Here is a 20,946-nt window from a genome sequence, read left to right as displayed (position 1 = left end):
ATGTTCACTGGCCTGAACAACTGAAAACAAGTGTGAGTCTGTTGTTGTTCTTTTACTCTGTCACTTTAAAATGCAGAGCTTCAAGTTAGCTGAGGCGTAAAAAACACAACAACACAACAAACTCGTGATTCATTATCCACCGAACAGGAAACAGTTGGAGGAAACTGGTCAAGTACAGTAGAAGGAGAGTGAATTGTCTCTTTGCGTTTCCTCTCTCTCTCTTCCTCTGAATTAAGACTAATGACACTCGTCCATCCCTCATCCTGCCAACACAACCTGAGCAGCTCGACAGAAACAGGACGTTATGTAACGACCACAGAAGCTGCTGCTGGGACTACTTTCTTCTGAAGAACAGGGTTTGTGCTAAGTTGACTTCTTTTTTTCCAGCCTGCGTGTAGAGAAAACATAAATACAAAGCTGAGTGGTTGTACTGAATAAACTTTATTGGCGTCCAGCTCTGCTGACAGGACGAGAGCTGGAGCTGCATCATCAGGAAACACCCACAAAACAAGAATACAAAAAACACCAAACACAAAAATAACTTTTACATTCAGATAAATGAAGGTTTGATTTGTTGTTGGAGGTTCAGTCGGAGTGAATGAAGCAACTTTACAGAGAGAAAGACAAAGATGTTCTGAATGTACTGAATCAGACTGCTGACAGAACAGATGCTCCCTCGTGGAAAAAGGAAATGCAAAGACTGTTTGATCAGAATAAACTTGACTCTTTGACCAGAAGCCGCTGAGCTGCTGAATCCTCGAGGACCAGCAGAGTCCCGTCATAGGATCAAAGTGTGGAACACTCCTGATGTTTATTAAAGCTTCGTCTCAGGCAGGACGAGGAGGCACTGCTGGGATTTCACTCATTAACTCAACCTGAAAGTCACTTTTCTGTGTGTGAGCTGGATTAAAGAACAGCGCTGGTTTGTTAAAACTTTTGGTTTATACTGAAAACTACAGAGTTGTTTATCAGATGCTTTTCTAGCTTCTTTTAAATACGTTTAAAATGTGGGACCTTTAAAAAAAGAGAGAGCGTCTCATGTTGATGGAGACGAACAGTCTTCACTGGCTGCAGAGTTTGACTCATTTCAGTGGAAAATGTTTTCGGCACAAACACATAAAAGCTGCTGTTTGCAGTGGGCAGAGGTCAGAGGTCACCGTTCTCCTGTCCTCTACCAGTCTTTACAATGCGAGGAAGCTGGAGCGAGCGGACGCAAACCGTTGACTGTTAGGCGTTTCAGGACGCCCCCCCACCTCCCCGGAGGACGGGTAAATGGCACGCTGTCTGCTGTTCAAACAGGACGGGCTCTGACCTTTGACCCCCGAGGACGCCCTGAACCCTGCGTCCTGGTGCTTCACATGGAGGAGACGCTGAATATCGTCTTCCTGACATAAGTTTTAAAGTAATGGCTGTTACATCAACTACAACTGTTCTATTGTGAAAATATAAAAACATTTAACATCTCCTTTACTCTTCAGGAAACGAGCCACCGATAACAAAGACTTGTACTCTGATTTGCTCAAAAACAAATAAAGTCAGTCAACAGATCATTTGAGTCATTGATAAATTTGAGGTCTCAAAATATTTCCCGTTTAATAAATGGCAAAAATCATATTCTATATTTTCTGTGTTTGTGTGGACATCATTATTTTGATATTCTGATGAAAAATTATTAAAAAATTGATGTAAAAAGAATTGGTCATGAAGGGAATTTATTTATTTCTAACTTTATCTGGAAATGATGAAGCCTTCATTGAAATCTAATCTGGATTCATTTGTAATTAATGTAACCGTGACGACGTCAGGAGAAAAATGAACAGTTTAGAGGAAGGAAAATCGATTTGGCCTTCAGAGTAAAAGCGCAGATTTTTTATTCTGTACTGCTGCATTTCACTGTCAACGTTTGAATGAAATGACTGATGTCAGAAAAAACTGGAAAAATATCAATGTCACAGTAGTTAAAGTAGAAATGACATCAGAAGATGAATCAAACACTGAGTGGCTAATGAGACGTTCGAGGAGACGAAGGTTAGTCTGTTTAAATAACAGAAGACACGACCTCACTGTCCCCCCACCTCTGCTTTTATTCTGAAGGTCATGTTAGACGTTTTGTTGTTCACATGACGGCATCCTGTTTGAGCGTGACATCACATAACGGCACCGCCTCCACATGTGCTCACAAAAAGCTTAGCACAGATACAAGCAGCTGACACAAACAAACGTTCAGCCATGTTGGCCAAATATAAATACAAATACAAAGGCGGGAAAATGGTTAGATACGAGGCTGTGTCTCCAAACACCGCCCTCTCTCACGATACAAGCTAATGAAAGCAGAATTAGTAAAACACGAGGCGGCGCTAGGCAGGAAGTTTGTCACTCTTCTTCTTTGGTGCTTTGAAATCAACTGAATTACACAATATAGAAACTCTTACCAAAATAAAAGCTGAATATTTTGACTCAGTCTCTTCATTAGTTAATTTGTTTGCTAGCCAGATATTTAAGCGCACAGTTAGTGATGTTGGTGATCACCTTGGCAACGAGTTCTTCAGTATAAAACCTTTGACCTTCCGTAGCTGTCAGTTTGCTGTCAGTCTGAACATCAGCAGCAGAAATGTTGACCTGTGGTGATTTCTTGCGGACCTCAGTCAGTCTCTGACGGCTCGCCTGGCGGCCTGTTGGCACTTTAGTCCTCGGTGTGGTTGTACAGGGCGTCTGCGGTGGGGTTTTTGCGGTGGGCCGGCGGCACCAGGTGGTCGGGCAGCTCGGTGGGCAGCTCGTAGCCCTCCAGTTTGATCTTGATGAGGTGCTGGGCGAGGGCGAACTCCTCGTCGTCCAGCATGCCGTCCCGGTCGCAGTCGGCCAGCTTCCAGATCTTCCCCAGCACAGTGTTCGGCAGCCGCGAGTTCATCATCTCCTTCTTGGCATTGACGCCGGTGATCTTGCCGTTGACGGGCATCAGGGTGTAGAAGATCTCGTCGTAGCGGTGCTTGTCACGGCTCACGATCCAGTCCTCTGTGTCAGCCCCGGCGCTGATGCCCTCACCGTAGCCCTGACCGAAGGGCCCATCCTGAGAGCCTTCGAAGGCGCCGCCCGACACCATGGCCGGGGGCTGCTTTGACTCCTCCTCCCGGATCATAGCCATCAGAACGGCGATCTTTGTGGCCAACATCTTATCCACCGACTCGATCAGCTTCATCTTCAGAGACGGAAACTTGCTGAAGTCATAGTGCTGCAGCATGTCCTGCAGGGACAAGAGACAGAGACAACGATGAAATGTAGATCCCTCAACAAACATGCAAAGAGGAAAAGTTGTATATTCATGTGCATTTTGCATGTGATTGAATGCGACTCAACAAGACTGCTTTATTCCTCATTCCATGAAGTCTACAGAATGAAAATGTAATATGTATTATTATTAGAATATTCCATTAAATTGGTTTTATCTGGTTTACATCAACACCAAAGGTCCAGATCTTCATACATTTAACTGCGTTTATTGTGAAAATAACAGGAAGTGCACAGGCTGCCCTCATCAGGACATGAAGGGGGCAGTTCCTCCTAACAGCCGACAGGGGGCGACAGAAACTTCCTGTTGATGAACACAACTCTGAGCTGCAGGTGGACACAGTGTGCGACTCGGCAGGAGGAAAACAACGCAACACGTGGCCCAGAGGGGGTGTGTGTCGGTGTGTTAGTGTGTGTGTGTGTTTTATTGTACATCTCACCAGGGAAGTGAAATATCTAAAACATCCTCTCTCGCCAAAAGTTCAATAAATACTTGTGTCATCGGGGAATGAACACACACACACACACCTGCAGCGTTGTGTCTCCACAGGCCTGACAGCAGCTGCAGGCTGTCCCTATCTCTATATTTGCTCATCTCCAGATCACACACTGTTCTCAGGGAGTTTGTGTTCAACACATGATGTCACAGCACACAACACCGAAACATTCTCAAATCTCAGTTTGGACCTCGACAAAAACTCATTTTCAGGGGACATGAATTTGGCATCGAACCAAGAACATCTAATTCCTCCCTGAGCTGATATCAGAAAATGAGACGTGTGTGTCCAATAAACACAGCTGAATTATTTGTCAGCACTTCCTGTTTGTAATGCGCATGAGTGGACATCATCACTGAGATGACAAAGATTGTCGGACAGCTTCTGCAGTCAGGATGCGTGTGTGTTTGTGTGTGTGTGTGTGTGTTTGGGGGGTTCAATGGTGTACCTGCATCTTGGCGACGTTGGGGAAGTCTCCGGGGCTGATGTGGTGCTCCCTCTGCAGGGTGGTGTAGATCTCTGGCAGCCTCATGATCAGCTCCTCCTTCTTCTTTTCCCGCCCAAACAGAGACGGCATCTCCTTCTTCAGGTAACTGATGATGTAGGCGTGCACCTTCAGGGGCGACAGAGACAGTGGGAGATTTGAGACTCAGCTGACACGGTCCAAAGCTCTGATTGCCAGAGCTCGGTGACATCAGAGGGTTCAGTTTCAGGAAAAAACTCGACAGTTCCTCGAAGGAAAAGCTAAACACTCATAACCCCCTGCAGTGAGACTTTGGTCTGAGCCTCTGTTTATGATTCAGTTTCCTCAGTCGCAGGAAAACCAGCGTCCAGACTGCAGCTGAGGTCGAGACCAGCAAGATAAATGCTTCAAGAGGACAGAGGTGAAAGGTCAGCACAGTCATCTCATGGGCAGATAGTGGGGGGACACGTGGCCTTGTTGGGGCAGAAAGGAGACCAGGAGGGCTTTTGTGAGGTTTAAGGTCAGTCATTCTTCTCCGGGACTGATTGACTAAATACTACATTTAAAAAAATAAATAAATAAATAAAATATATATATATAGAAACACAAAAACCGGAGATTGGACGTCAACGGAGGAGGAAGGAATGCAAGGAGGTCAAGACCCTGCAATCCACTGTGACATGAAGAAGAGGTAAGGATGGAGGGAAGGAAGGAAGGAAGGAAGGAAAGGAGGGAGGTGAAAAAGAAGGAGGGTTTTACAGAAGCTGGGAGGGAAGTCATTATATGTCAGTTTCTCAATCATTAAAAGAGGAAGGAAGAAGAAAAATTAAACCTGTTCACTCTGGATCTTCGTTGGGGGGTCTGACATTTAGAGTTAGGTGGAGTTTGTCGTCTCCAGCGGTCATTGTGTTGACACAATGATCCGTCAACAAAGAGGATGTGTTTGATTTTTTTTTACCAAATAACTTTTGAGGGTCCAGTTTTATTAAAGTGTGTCTCACAGAAATGCACGTTATTAAACATCCATCCACTTCCTTCTTATCCAAGTTCCAGACTGTGCTCCTCTCCAGAATTTCCTTCTGGGTCCTGCCGGGGGAGGAGATGTTTCCAGGCCAGATGAGTTCACCTCCAGGTTGGACAGCCCTTCTTCGAGCTCCTCACCTTATCTCTCAGAGAAAACCAATGAAATGCAGGACTTATTGGACATGGAAGGAAATCCTGGTCCGGTCTGGAAGCAGACCTGAGATTTCCCACAATCAGCTTGTCCTGAAGTTCAAGATCCAGAATCTTCATGTGTCCTTCAGGGACTGACACTTGTTGTGTTACTTCCCTTCCAGCAGCTGGACCATCAGCCAAGTTAATTCACTGAACCGACCCTCAGGAGGACCCCGAACACATCTGTGTCTGCTGTGGTGCGTTCAATGACTGGTCACATTCAGACAGCTGAGCCTCCCAAAGCTGCAGACTAAATACTCTCAGATCTCTCATTAATGGTTTCCACCACAGGAAGAAGGAAACAACAACGTATCCATTCACACAACAACTCTGCTGGAGGAATAACAGGAAGTAAATGCTCAAAAAAAAAAAAAAAAAAAAAATTACTTCCATTATTTTGGGCATGAACAAAGAAATTGTAATTAAAAAACCTGAAACCTGCTGGGAACAGAAACAACCAGGTTTCCCTCGGTCTGACTTCAGCTGCCACGCAGAAACTGATTTATAGCTGCAGGCCTCGCAGGACGTTTCCTCCTGGAGCTGAAGATCCAGAGCTGCTGAATCAGTCCGGTCCATTTTAGACTTTCTATCTTTAAATCTGCTCTCATTTCTGCTTTCTGTGCCTCCAGAAAGAAAACAAAGATGTGTTTCGATTCTTAATTTTTCCCTCCTCACACAGCAGCTCGTCTCCTCGGTGGTCCAGAGAATCCAGAACCAGAGTGAGGACTCTGATCTGGTCTGGTAGGAACAACACCTAAACGCTGTTGGGGTTTTTTTTCTGCTTCAGAATATTCACAATTAAACCTTCAAACCTTCTCGTCACAGCAACAGAGCTCATCAGTTTGTTCCAAATTTGAATTTCATTCAAGTCAACGTTCAGCTGCCATTCAAATTTCAGCCCGAAATTCGGCTCAGACGAGCAGCTTAGCTCAGTGCTAACACGTTCTGGATTCATGTTTTCACCTGAAGCATCTGAGGAGAGAACGGCCTTTTAAAAACACCAGAGCCAGATCATTTCCTCCTCTTCGTGTTGTAATGTGACTGTGTGTAACGTTTGTAACCCAACATTCCAGAAATTCTCCCAGAATTCTGTGATTCCTGGAGCGGACGGAGGTGTCTCACCTTAGCCAGACGAGCTCTCTTGATGAGGTCGTTGAGTTTACGGAGAGCAGCGTTCCTTGGAAGACTCTGGATGTCCCTGAACAGATCCTGAGACTCCGCCTCAAAGAGGCGCCTGGTGGGGAAGACGAATGAACGGATGAATGAGCAGGTGTGAACACATAAACATAATAATCCAACACTGCTAAATGAAACGAATGAGTGAAATTATTGATTTAGACAATAAATGAATGAACTGATGAATAAAAAATGATTTATTTACTAAATGGATGGATGAGTAAACAAGTCATCAAATGAATGTATTGGTGACAACATGACTGGATGAATGGACAAATGAATCAGCTGTTTTCTGAATGAATGATGGAGTGAATGCTCTGTTCTGACCTGTTCTCAGTGTTCTGCAGCGGTTTGGCCCAGAACGAGCCCAGATAAACTCTCACCACCTCTGGAGTGTTGATGACTTTTCCCAGTGACCACATGAGGGCGCCGTAGACTCGCATCAGCTGCTGCGTGTCCACCTGAGAGCGCAGGTGAGCAGGAAGTTAGACCGGTACAGGTGACCCCCCCCCCCACCGCCGCTCTGACCCGACTCGGGGCCCTACCTGGTCGGCCTTGTTGAGGACGACCCGGATCTTGTCGTCTTGACCTTTGAAGGCTTTGATGGCTTCCGAGAACTCGTCAGAAATGTCCAGTTTGTGGGCGTCGAACAGAAGGATGATCCGGTCCACCCGCTCCCCAAACCAACGCAGGACCTCCGCAAAGTCATAACCTGAGGGACAGGGAAGACAACGATGTTTTCTTCTTTTTAAAGAGCCGTTTGTTTCCTCAGCTTAAGTACTAAGTAAACATTTGTGGCATTGAGGAGATTAGACAGAAAAATAATCAGTGCTGAAATCTGATGTTCTGTTGTAGTCACTAAAACAAGATGAAGATGAATCCATGAATCAAAGAAAACTTGACAGAATAAGTTGTTAGACATTTAGGTTCATCTAAAAACAATAAAAGTCCTCATAGAAACTTTATCATACTGAATTTATCATGTGAGACCCAAACGGTGACAAATATGGGAAATAAAAATCCAAGAAAAACATTTAAACACCCTGAAAATGTTCAGTTAATCGAAAGCTAACTGACCCCCCAAAGTTCTGTGAGTATCAGAGCGTTGCTGGGATTAGTCCAATCCCTCACACCGAGGCTGGAATGTGAAGCAGCTTTACAACATTAAGGACGACAAACACACAAACACAAAGTCTGTTTAAAAAAGAAATCAGCTTCAACAAAATGCCAACAGAAAGTGCAGGAGCAGACCAGCTGTGCCTTTAACTGTGTGTGTAAAGTGATCTCTGGGTGTGGTCCCTCTGACACCGAACTGGAAACTCAACAGAAGCTTTAAAACAGACTCGGATTTCTTTGCTGCTGTGACTCCAACAGATGATGATCAAAAACTGAGAGCTCCAGATAAAAACCCTGAAAAGGAAGTAGGTGACTCTTGAATGAAGGCTGTGACAGTTCAAACCAAGAGGTCAGAGGTCAGACCCATCAGTGCTCTGGACTCTCTCCTGATTAGGCATTACAGTCTGTCAGTCACACAGTAGCCCCGCCCCTAACCCCTCCCCTTTCCCTCTGAATGGAGCTTCATTTAAAAAAAATGTATGTCATGTTGTGTTGAAGACTGAGACCAGAAACTCATCAGGAAAACATTCAGCCAACTACAGAATGTTTCCACCTCTGACTCAGCTCTTCTTTTATACAGGTCACCTTCAGCATCCACTGCATTGGTGTGTGTGTGTGTGTGTGTGTGTGTCTGCATTTCAGCATCCAAGTAATTACCACAGAGACACTGATGTCCACACTCCAAACATGTCGGCAGGGCAACACACCTCTGTTTGTGGACAAAACAGATACGACACACCCACACCCACCCACACACACACACACACACACACACACCTTGAAGCTCATGATGGAAAAGAAAAACTGATGATCATGGGGAAATTAATATCAGAGTGTGTGTCCTCATCAAGGTCACATGATGTTCAGCTGGTAAACAAACTGTTAACAGCTAATCAAACAGCTAACCAGCTAACAGGCTAACAGCTATCAGCAACTCCAGTTGAGGTTAAAGGTCAGAAAGATGGCAAATGACCTCCAGTTGTTTCAAAGGTCAAAGGTTACAACAACCCGTACAATTGCACAGACGGATCTTCTGATCGTTGCAGGCTTTCCAGCCTGGAATCATTCCTTCATGAATAAAAGATGTGAGACAAAGTCGGACAGTGAGAAGACGAAGAAAGGAAGGCAGGAAGCTTCAGGTTACACCGGCAGGTTCAGGTGTTTGGTTCACGTTTGTCCCCAGAGACATAACTGTGTGTCTGTGTGTGTCTGTTTGTGTTGTAAATACAGTCAGAGCTACAAAACTGAAGAAACACCCCTGAGAGACAGACAGTCTGAGACCTTAAAGGAGGAGGAGGGACATTTTCTCATAGACTTCAACACAGTCTCCCTAAGTGGAGTCACTCGCTGATGGTCAATAGATAGAATGCAGGTTTCAGACCAGAGTCCAGGTCCAGGTCTTTAAACAGACTTTGGTTGGGACAGAGCTGGAGTCAGGACATGGTTAGCCTAGCTTAGCATAAAGACTGGAGGGGGAGGAGCTTAGTTGACTGAGCAGCGGAGGTGAATAAGAGTCCAGGTTTGGAGCAGAGTGGGCGGGGACCAGGAGGAGGGGCATCTGGCTGAAGGCCCAGTAAGACCAGCTGACGGTCAGACTGAGGAATTTCAGTCAGGCTCCCGTCCAACGGTGACTCACCGAAACAGACACATTTAAAGTTCAGAAATAAAAACCAGACTTCAGATCAGATGAGCCCATCAAACTTCATCAGAGGCAACAGAGTGACTCTGACCCGACGGGCGAGGCCTTGAACTCCATCACACTATAACTGAAACACAAAAGGCCGATGAGCTCACTGCGGAGGCTCCGCCCTCTGATGATGACAGACTGGCAGCAGACCTGTCCGAGGTTGTCAGAGACCCGAGGACGAACATCAGCTCCACCCTGCAGCCCGCAACTCCGATTCAACAAAACACAAACAGACACAGAAACCTGCAGCAGATTTCAGTCAGCCGAGTTTGTAGTTTGTCATCAGTGATTAAAGATGTCCAGCTGGAGACATCGTGGCGGGGGACACCAAAACCAGCAAACATCAGCATCATTTTTCAAAAACTGACCCAACCTGCTGAAAAGTTCTTCTGTTTGAACGGACAGATGAAGCTGCGCAGCAGGAGAGTGTCCCGAAGGGCGGGGGGGAGGGGACAAACTGGGGACAAAGCACACAGCCAAGAATCACAGCTGCGACCGACACTGAGAGAACCACCGATACACAACACAGTGTGTGACCAACACACCTTCATGAACAGACAGCAGACCACGTCCTGACTAATGAAGCAATAAAACATGATCTCCCATTCTGATAACCAAAATTCTGTTATGTGCTCACAGCTGTTGACCCCGAACAAATCAAGACCAGATCCTGAATAAGAGAATGGTGGTCTTTCCTGTCAGGTTATCAGAGTTACTGAATCTTCAGGGTTAAGAAAAAAAAAAACAAAAAACACAAACGTCTATCACAACCTTCCTGAGCAGGACCCTCATAGTCACACATCTAAATCAGGTTAACACACCGCTGAAGGTTTGAAGGTTAATGAATCGGATGCTCAGTTCAGTAGCTGTGATCTCGACTGAATGATGAAGACTAATCTGTCAGAGATGCTGCTGATGTCATTGTGTGTGTGTGTGTGTGTGTGTGTGTGTGTGTGTGTTGAGTCACACTTGGCCTGTTGAACGTCTTCAGGAGGAATTCAGCCTCAGCTGAGCAGCTCTAAATATTTCCAGATGTAGGGAACGCCCCGCCACAGCTTCCTGTGGCCCTCCCTCTAATCCCTCCCTCCATCCTTCCTTCCATCCATCCTTCCATCCTTCTCTCCCTCTGCCCTTCAAGCTGAGGTCTTTAAATGAACTGCTGCCGTCATCCAGGCTGAGTCAAAACAGAAGCCACAGACTGAATCGTGTTGTGCTTCACTGTAAACTGAGGTTGACTGTGGAAGAAGGAAAAGGATTCAGGAGCTGTTTGGGCTCATTTTGTGAACTGAGTCTTGTTGTTGGATTGATGAGGAGGATAATACTGAATGTAATAATGAACCAATCGTTTCCTGCATCCCTAATTTAGTTTATTGTTAGCATCGTTATTAAAGGTTTGATTTATTTTCTGGTTGGAGTCAGATTAAATATCTTTTCATTATTTCATCTTTTTAAAAACTGCTTGGCTGGTTGGTTCTCCTCCAGCCCTGTCAGTAAATCACTGATGACCGAAATGAATTCAAACTAATAAACCATTTTTTGCCTTCATGCTGCTGTGAGCAGCAGTCCACCGATGTGGGTTGGATATCACTCTCACAGGTCTCTGTAGGATTTCTCTCCTGTTCCTGGGGATCCGAGTCGGCTTCAGCCATTTCTGTCTTAATGGCAGTGTGTTCAACAAAAAGTCACCTCTGAGGAATTTTTATGGGTTTCTCTCTCTCTGAGATCACACGGGGACCTTGGAAGAATCTGTGAGGGACTCCTTCGTGTGGGTTTTTATGGCTCCCACAGATTTGAAACGCTCAGAACATGATCAAAGTTTATTTAAATGCTGCTGGTTCCACACCCAACATCTCAATGCCGTCACGTCAAGCGGTCCGAACTGCCAGAAAGACCCAAAAACCACCAGAAACTAATTTACATCCTTTGCATGATCAGATCACTGGATGATTCAAGACATCACAGACTAAAAAACTAATTGCTGTCAACTTCCATTGGATCAACAGTTAGTAATTCAGGACGGCCCCGGTTAAACTCTTCTTCAGAGCTTTACTGTCCCATGATGCTTTGAGCTGGAACCGGCTCGTTTTTTACCTCCTAAAACAGAACCAGCTCTTTTTAAATATCATGAGCTGATCCTGAAAATGTAGAGGCATTTTTAAAAATGGGGAAAAGCACAAAAGGGATGAAAATACTGTGTGTGTGTAATTAAAGAAGCCTTTTGTGGAAACCTCCCTGGCAGCTCTCTGGTTTCAGATCTCTATTCATAAAGTCTGAAGTTTCAGATCAGCAGCTGCAGCCGCTGAAAGTTGGTGAAAGTGTCAGAACTCGTTGATCAGAGGAAACAGACTGAGAACCAAAAGAAGTGAGACAAAAAAAAGAGGCATTCCAAATTTGACAACAATATTTTACTGTTTCTAAACGTCAGCAACAGCAATACGGTCAGAGTGAATCGATAATAAAGAATCATGCTCTGAAGACTACGAATAAGCAGCACATATCAGCGTAATCCAGCTTTTGTTAACATAAACTGACCAGTTTGGTAAAACAATGACTTGTTTCCTGTATGTGAGGAGCAAAGATTTATCTAACACTTTGGATCCACATCCACGTTAAGAAAAATAAATTAAAAATCAGGTCTCAAACGTATTTAAGGGGACAAACGCAGGAAATAGACTGAACCTTTTTATCCTTTTTTTCCTTTATTGCATCTTTATTGAAACCAAACTTCCACCTTCGGGCCAAGAATAAAATCTGAGCCCTCTCTGGGGTGACGCTGAGGCCCAGCAGGGCTGTGAGCCAAATGTTAACCTCACAAAGATGTCAGAGGATCACCACAGTCCCCACGATTCATCCTGAGGGGAACACGAATGTGCCAACCACATTTCATCATCAAAACACAAAATGTTAAAGGTGTTAAAGGTGGGAGGGTTCATCTTCTGGAGAGCATGCAGACTGAATAGAACTCAGCAGCAGGCTTAGGATCTTGTGACCTTTGACCTTTGCTGCCTGTAACTACACTTCATTAAATTTTGAGTTACGGTGGAATATGGGCCCCAATTTCATACAATATGAGGAAGTGAAGGAATCTCAAGGCCTCTTATGCAACAGCACAAAGAACAAACACACACAGAGTTGTGTTTCCATCACCTCAGAGTACATGAAACTAACTCACTTCAGTTTCCAGGAAACTGACCGTTACTATGACGATGACCATTATAAAGCAGCCTGTTCTGATGTCCATGAGAGGAACTGACTTTTTCTCCTTAAATGGACGTCCAGTCTGCAGGAAAAGCTCAGCGGAAGGAAACAGAAGCTCGGACGTTCTCCATCACACCATCTGATTTTAGCGTTAGAATGAAGTTCATTTATTCAAATCAACAGCCGTGGCCGTGACCAATCAGAGGCCAGGACGAAGACCATCAGGAGCAGCACTCACCTCTGCTGATTCGCTGTTTCTCCCCCGACAGAATACCCGGAGTGTCGATGATGCTGATGCTCTGGAGAACCTGATTGGGCATCTGAGAGCAGATGAACCTGAAAACACAAAAACACAGAGAGGATCTACAACACCGGACGCCATCAGTTCATCTGACCATGAATGAAGCTGGATGTTGGGATGTGATCTGCGATGAAGACGATGAAGAGGAGCGAGTCCTCTTTACGGTCTTTATTTTATTCAGATTATTGTTCATCAAAAACTCGTTTCTTAGTTTATGTGACTTTGATTTGTAGGTTTCCGCATCCAAATATGAAAATACAGTAATATAAACTGAACTGAAATTTATTTAATTCTCACATAACCAAAAAAACACTTTCATTTCCTGCATCAAATCTTTGTTGCTTTCATTTGTCTCAACGCAATAAATCTCACAGGTCACTTTCAGTCAGATTGATTCTATGAATAGAATCTGTGTATGCGTGTGTATTTGTGTGTTACATTTAAAGTTAATTTTAGCTGCAGCTATAAATCGCCTCGCTGCTTCGGAGCAGCAGGCTGGCAGCGGGAAAAAACAAAGCACTGCCCTGACACGTGGTGACGCAAACACGCTTCCCCCTGGAAACAATAACTTATTGTGGAAAGTTCCTCCGACGCAGCGACCAACGTTGAGATGGGATTCCTGGTCCGAGGAATGCCTCAACACACACACACAGACACACACAGACACGCACACACACACACACACACACACACAGACACGCGCGCGCACACACACAGACACCGCACGCATGCGCGCGCGCGCACACACACACACACACACACACACACACAGACACACACTTACACTTTGAGGGCTGACTGTCCTTCCACTTCCTCCAAAAAATATTTCTGGACGGAGGAAGTGTGTTTTGACACGAGTGTTTTAGCTAAGTTTAAACTCCTGATACAACTCTGAGGAATCTGTGTGCGTGTGTGTGTCCATCATCTGACAATGGATGGTGGTGACCAATCAGATATATGGATGGTGTTTGTGTGCAATCACTTGTGTTTTGTTTTAGTGTCTCACAAAGTTTGAGAAACCCGGCAGACCAACAATCACCGAGGAAAAGTCCACCTGGTGTTTGTTTGCACATCGATAATGATCAACTTTGTTTTTGTTGTTGTTTCAGTCTGTCGGATGAATTGTTCTCTACGGAGTTGTGCGTTTGTGTTTGTTTACCTGTTGAGGAACGAGTTTCCAAAGGCGTTCAGCTTCCTGAAGGGTTTCTTGGGGTCAACCACCAGGGCATTGCCAGGGACAACGCCTTCGTTCTCACCGTGCATCACCGCGATGAAGCCGTCGGTGGTCGGCTCCGGACCGATCCTCATTCCGGGGAAATCCTGCTCCAACAGGTACCTGAGAAGAGAACAGGTCAGACATCAGTGAGCACACTGAGTTACAGGAACAGGAAGGACATTCAAATCGGTCAGGCCAGGTTAGAACTGATCAGGAGGGCCAACTTTCTGTCCAAACAACCCTGAAGGCTTCAAAATAAACCTCCACGCTACAGGAAGTGGAAGAAGAAAACGCCATTTATGGTGCAAAACAAGTTTCACTGTGTCTGTTGGGTCAGCTGGACAGACTCATGGTCACACCTTGGTCGACTGAGTCCTCTGAAGGACACATCACAGCTGCCTCAGACTCACAGTCAGTCGATCTGTCACTTCTGTTTTCACGTCCTTTCATCGCAGCATTGACCTCGTCCACCTCTCACACACTTTTCCTCGTTAAAGAAAAGTGAGAGAGGAAGGAAGAGGCAGAAGATGGCTGCAGCGAGCCTCTGTCCTCTGACTTCCTGTTGTCACAGCCTGACGGATCCACAAGAGCATCAAAGAGAAAGATGGAAACCTCCTGAATCAGCTTCACTGAGCTTCAGCTATGGAGGGATTTTCTCTGCCATCATCATCATCATGTGATGAGACGAAAAAAACCCACAGGAAGCAGAAACAGAACAGACCCACAACTGACCAAACTGGACTCAGAGGTCCTCATGCTAAACGGTAGCTACACTGATACTGGATCACCCTCTGGGGAGCATGAATATCACTATTTATGTTTCCCAGTTTTATGCTTTCAGCTGTGTCTGATTGTTTCTACACCAACTACAGACCGCCACAATGTTCCCCCTTGAATCAGTGTGGGCCAATCAGAGACCACACTGTGACCTTGCCGTGGTCCTCCGGCTGCTCATTGGACCACCGTGACTTCAACCTGCAGCACAGAAGAAGAAGAAGAAAACGGAATTTGTCGACTCTGCACTTTACTGGCAACCTGTTCCCAGGATTCATCGCATTCCTCTCAGTTCACATGATTCATAACATTCCTCCAGGCAGGGTGGGGCCTCAGTAGTGGCCACCACACACACACACTGACAGCCAAAATCTATGCAGCTTTGGTGGGCGGGAATTGATTGGTCAGTTCTGTTGTTCTGGTTTGTTGCCAGCACATTAGAATGTTTGTAGTCGACATACACACACACACACACACACACACAAAGACACACCCCTTGTCTGCAGACATGAGATAAGCTCAGGAGTGTAACTGCAGTGTGATGACCTCAGTCACTGGAACGTTCAGTGGCTGCAGAATAACAACCACCTCAACGGCTGCCCACTGCTGCCTTCAGGCACACTCTGGGAAAGACAGCTTTGGCTGCATCTACCTGCTCTTCATAACTGACAGAGGAGGAGGGGGAGGAGCTTCCAGACGAGTCCCATCACGTCTGAGTGAGTGAGGAACATTAATATAAAAGGCTCTGATGGAAAAAGCCGCAGTGACTTTGTGAAAGGAAGTGGTGGAGTGAACAATGAGAATAACAGAACAAGAGATTTCTGTTTTCCTCAGACTCATTATGAATGAATGCCCCCCCCCCATGTGTTCGTACATACAGACATTCATATAGATATGTACTTGTCGATGACACGACTCTGCGCAGATAAGGTCTGAATATTCTTCGTGGCTCTCTCTCTCTCACCTGCAGTCATCACAGATTTGTTTTGCTTGGATCAGGTCCTAATAATGGCGGCGTTCCCACCAGAAGCAGAGTTGTGGCTGTGTCAAACTGACGCAGTCTCTGCAGGTCTCAGCTCGTCTCAGCTTCAGGTGGAGCAGCAGCTCTGACACATCCTCCGGAGGATTGAATCTCACCTGCAGCTCGGCGCCCATGTCGGTGACCGAACACATCCACACAAAGGTGTCCGCTGTGACCTGGCTGCACTGATAACTTCATCTGAAACTGCTGTTCCCTAAACCGCAGACATGCTCCAGGAATTCTCTTATCAAATCTTCACCCTTCATTTATCTAACATGTCAGAATAGGCTCTGATTCATCGCTCAGTAACATGGAGCACTACAAAGAGGGGGAGTTCAAATGAAATCTGGTGTTAATGTGCCTGTAAACACTGTCAGGGATGTGAACTGGCCTCACACCTAATTAAAAGGAGCCGGTCTGGATGTGGCACTGCCAACTTTGTCTTCAAACTCAAAAGATCTGCAGCCAGAACAACAACACTGCTGCAGATTTGATCATTCTAGCACTTTACTGATTAAAGCTGGACATAATGAGCATCATTAAAAATGTTCCTGTTTCAGAAAAGAAGAAAAATTGTGATTGAGGAACTGCTGTGGTGAGCAGAGACAGACCAGACTATTCAGACTATTCCGTTCAACTTCGGCCTGCAACACACACGGGACCCGCATCACATTCACTGCTGCTGCCGAAGGCATCATGAAGATCAGAGCGCTGAGAAACAAAACAAAAACTCTGAAACCGGTCAGATTGTCGGCAGTCCAGTTTACAATATTACTTATTTTACAAAGATTTGCTAAAAGACATAAAACACTCAACACTTGTGCATCTAATAGCAAAATGGGCAGATTTCTATATTGAGTCTGGCATCGAACAAATCCTGAAATTTATGACGCTGCAATTAGAGAATAATGTAGGATTTTTGCTGATTTGATCATTTCCATCATTAGACTGTAAAGTTTCACAAAAGAAAAATCCTCATTTAACTATATATATATATATATATATTTTATTATTATTATTATTATTTTTTTTTTTTTTTTGCATTTTTGGTTAAACAAGAAAGTATTTTAATTATTTAAGTATTTTAATGGGACTGTTTCCACAGAAACCCACAGGTACACATTGTTTTGTATGTTTAAGAAGCTGCAAACAAACACAGGCTGAGGTTTCTGCTGGTCCTTAAATTTCAACAGATTCAACATCATTTTTCTTTCACTAATATTAACCAAACTGGCAGCAAACATAAGAAAACAACTATCAGCACAGAACTCTCAAATGGGGTTAATTTGATTCTTCATCATCTGCTCAGCATCTAAAGTGTCTTCATGATGATGATGTTGATCAGATTCTCTCTAATGAAATTACTCCAAACAAAGCAGGATGTGATGTCACAGATCTGATTTGAGTGATTATGAACCACTGAGCAGTGATGACAGGCGAGAGAGAGTGAGTAGTCTGGAACCATCCTTATTATTATCACCATTAGTTATTACTATTGTTATTATTGTTATTATTATCATTATCAATACATTTGTATAAATTTAGAAGACTTTCTGATGGATGCCTGAATTTGCAGATTAAAGGTCAACTCGCCCTTTGAGATGTGTCTTTTTTTTCTTGAGGAATAAAGATTTTAACCTTCAGACATCTTAGTGTGCGTGCATGGGGACCCTTTGTTGCTTTAACAGTGACTGGGGGGGCAGAGTGAGGATCAGCTCTCTAACTCGTGACAACATGGCAGCCTGCAGGCTGAAACCAGAAACACTGAGCTGCTGGTGCTGAATTTTAACTGACTTCCTTTAATCCAGATTTGGACTCCTGACGTAAAAGACGCAGATAAATGATGATAGGATATAACATGTTCGTTTGTGCTGCTCGTCCTCCTCTGACTCTGTCGATTGTAAATACATACTATGAGTATTGGCACCGGTTTATATCTGTATCTGAGGCATAGACTTGCTGCCTGTAGCAAGTATCATTCATTCATTCTTTCATTCATTCACTTATCTACTGTGACATCATTCCCAGAAATGTTTCTGAAATTAAAATGCATTATTCTCTTTTTTTTTGGTTTGTTTTTTTAAACAAAGCTCTGCAGAGTGTTTTTAGATTTGCAATTATGTGTCAGCTCACATCTTCAGATCTGACTCAGGAAATATCACAACTGCCGGCTGCAGCTACAGAATAAAGGGACATGCCATAAATACACAGAACAATGGCAGATCATTTACACACAACTGATGATCCAGGACGCTTTAATCCTGAACGACACAGGCCTCGATGAAAACTGATCCATTATTATAGCTCCTGTGTGTTAAAGAGGACAGCAGTACCCATGAGCCTCTGCTGCTTCACAAACATTGCGACAACCCGGCTGCCAAGTTACACACGAGTCTCAGTAGGTTTCCACACCAAACACCACTCCAGGGTGGAGGACTGGCTGTTGGACACGCACAAAAACGTCACCGGCACAGTTTCAGTGCTGACAATGAAATCTGACAACTTTAGCTCATGTAGTCTGTTCTGTCTGTGAGCAGATGAAAAATATAAATAAATAAAAACCCAAAGATGGAATAATGTGATGGGACACTCAGACCAAACTTGACTGAAAGAGAATATAAACTGAACACACTTCCTATCGGCTCAGGGCAACACTGACACCGCTGCCATGAATCTCAGTCAGTTCTTGATGACATTCCAACTGCCTATCAGAACCATTCCTACTTTTTTCCTGAAGGTGGTTTGGCATTGGTTGATTTCATGTCAGCCGAATGGAGCAGAAGACTGCAGGCTTGTCTGCTGTCACTTCTGCATCCGTTAAACTAACACTCTAAAATACACAGATTGGTACATGAGAGCTGGAATAAAGCTCCAAAACACAACCCTGAACCTGGTCCAGGTTTCCATGTGGCTATACAAACAGGACTGGAGACATTTCCTGTTTACTCATGTTCTCCACTTTGACTGAAACTGACCTCTCCCTGAATCAGGATTCCATTCAAGCCGACTTGCCTTTGAGTTTTTACTTGTTTTTAAAGGTGGCTGTACCTGATGAAGGTGGTCTTCCCGGTGGAGTACTGGCCCACCAGCAGCACCATGGGCTTGCTCTGGAAGTCGGCGGCCTCCAGGGCCGGGGAGTGGAAGTCATGGAAGAGGTAGGTCTCCTCCAGCGGCAGCAGCTTCTTGGTGTAGAGGCTCTGCAGACCTTCGGTCACAGTCTGGTACATCTCTCCGTCCTTGTTCCGTCCTCCCTGCTCCTGTTTGACCCAGCTGAACATCCTGACTCGGCGCTCCGCTCGCACTTCCCTCTTTCGGTGTTTCCGAATGTTCCGCTCGCTCTCGGCTCCGTTCGGGCTGAGCGGAGGACAGCGTGTGTCTGTGTGAGTCTGTGTGTGTCTGTGTGAGTGCCTGTGTGTGTCTGTGTTTGGTCCCTGTGAGTCTGCAGATGTGGACACACTGCTTCGTCTGTCTGCGGCGAGACCGCTGCTGGAAGACTCACCTGAGGGCCCCGCCCCCACTGTGACGCAACACTTTCTCACTTTCTCTCTTTCTCTCACTCACTCACTCACACACAGAGAAGAAATGTTAAAAGCAACATTAAAATAAAAACACCAGCAGCATTTGACAACACAGATAACAAGCAGATCCATCACAAATATAATCATCATCAGTGAATCCAGTATAATAATAAAAGTGGTTCACTCATTGGCTGGTGAGGAACAGGTGAGACCACGTGGTGACAGAAGACATCTTCTCTTCTGTAGTGTTTAACTCATACACTCTCAGACTCCAGCTGTTTGTCCTCCAGGGTTGATCCAGATGGGAGTATGAAATGAAAAATAAGACAATATATATTCCTGTGATTCTAATAAGCTTTGAGAGATTTTTAATTCCTTTTGACTAAAGTTGGTCATCATTATAGATTGATAGATAAATCTCTGCTTGTCTTTCGAATGTTTATCTTAAAGAAATCAGTGGAACCTGAAGGCCATTTTGAGCTTCCTGTGTCCTGTGGCGCCTCCAGCTGGACCAACACAGTTAATACACCCCATCCTGACAGCTGATCACCGTCAGTCTGCACCCAGAAAGTCTTGATCAGGGTCGACAGATAATCAAAAGCAGCAGGGTGAGCGTTTCATTTCAATAAAATATTCTCTTTCATCTCCGTACAATCACACAATTTGATGTCAAATTAAAATGATGAGTGTCTGTCATCCCCTTTTATATGCTCTACAGGGGAACCTAAAGCAGGAAGCAGAGACAGAAAATTACACGAGTCGAGGCGATGTTTTTTTGTGTTGATGAATAACAGGAATCGTACATTCAGATTTTATTATCAGCTGTTTGTTGTTGCTGGGTGAATGAAAATGCTTCTACTGTACAAACAAAATTGATTTGGCTTTATCACATAAAAGAGAAAGGAATCATTAGTACAGATGTGAAAATGTTCATATCTGTTAAAAAAAAAAATAATAAATAAATAATCAACTTCTTAATCAGTTTTCTGGTCTTTGTGTCTCCATACAAATATAAAGAGCAGATAGATCATTATACACAAAAGGTCGACAATTGAAAAGAAGCATGTTCTTAATATAAGAGGAAAAAGGGGAAATAAAACTAGAGAGAAGTCTGAGTCTCTTAATTGACAAAGTTCATCATTCTATTTTCGTCATTGTGTGAATGACCAACCAGGTTTGTCTCAGGTGAGACCGGTGAGGGGCGGAGTTTGGTCGCACCTTCTGTTTTAAATGTTCTTAATGACAGATTCATTTTCATCCCAAGTTTTGATTCACTCATGTAAATAATGGAGCAGGGACTTTGTGTTTTTCCAGTAAAATCAGAACAAACTAAATCGGTCAGATAAATGTGACTCAGTAAAAATAATAATATTACTGAAATGATCTGAAATGTGGAATAGAAACATGATGAGGCCTGAAAACAAAGTTTGACTTCAAACTTGTCCTAAAGTTTAGTGCCCGAGTTAGATTAATTCAGAT

General features: G+C 44.4%; 1 protein-coding gene across 1 annotated transcript; it reads right to left on the bottom strand.

The window, feature by feature from the left end:
- Positions 1–425: 425 nt before the first annotated feature.
- On the bottom strand, positions 426–19,429 carry ehd4 (EH-domain containing 4). Its single transcript, XM_029493612.1, has 8 exons — positions 18,998–19,429; positions 14,098–14,274; positions 12,876–12,973; positions 7,182–7,348; positions 6,964–7,097; positions 6,583–6,694; positions 4,231–4,395; positions 426–3,241 (listed from the first exon to the last, which is right to left on the bottom strand). Exons 1-8 carry the CDS (start codon positions 19,225–19,227, stop codon positions 2,684–2,686), a joined length of 1,641 nt encoding a protein of 546 aa, XP_029349472.1. The 5' UTR covers positions 19,228–19,429; the 3' UTR covers positions 426–2,683.
- Positions 19,430–20,946: the final 1,517 nt, after the last annotated feature.

This window comes from Echeneis naucrates, chromosome 22 (genome assembly GCF_900963305.1).
Source record: "Echeneis naucrates chromosome 22, fEcheNa1.1, whole genome shotgun sequence".
NCBI classification, from domain to species: domain Eukaryota; kingdom Metazoa; phylum Chordata; class Actinopteri; order Carangiformes; family Echeneidae; genus Echeneis; species Echeneis naucrates.
This window is presented reverse-complemented; position numbering and strand designations above follow the sequence as displayed.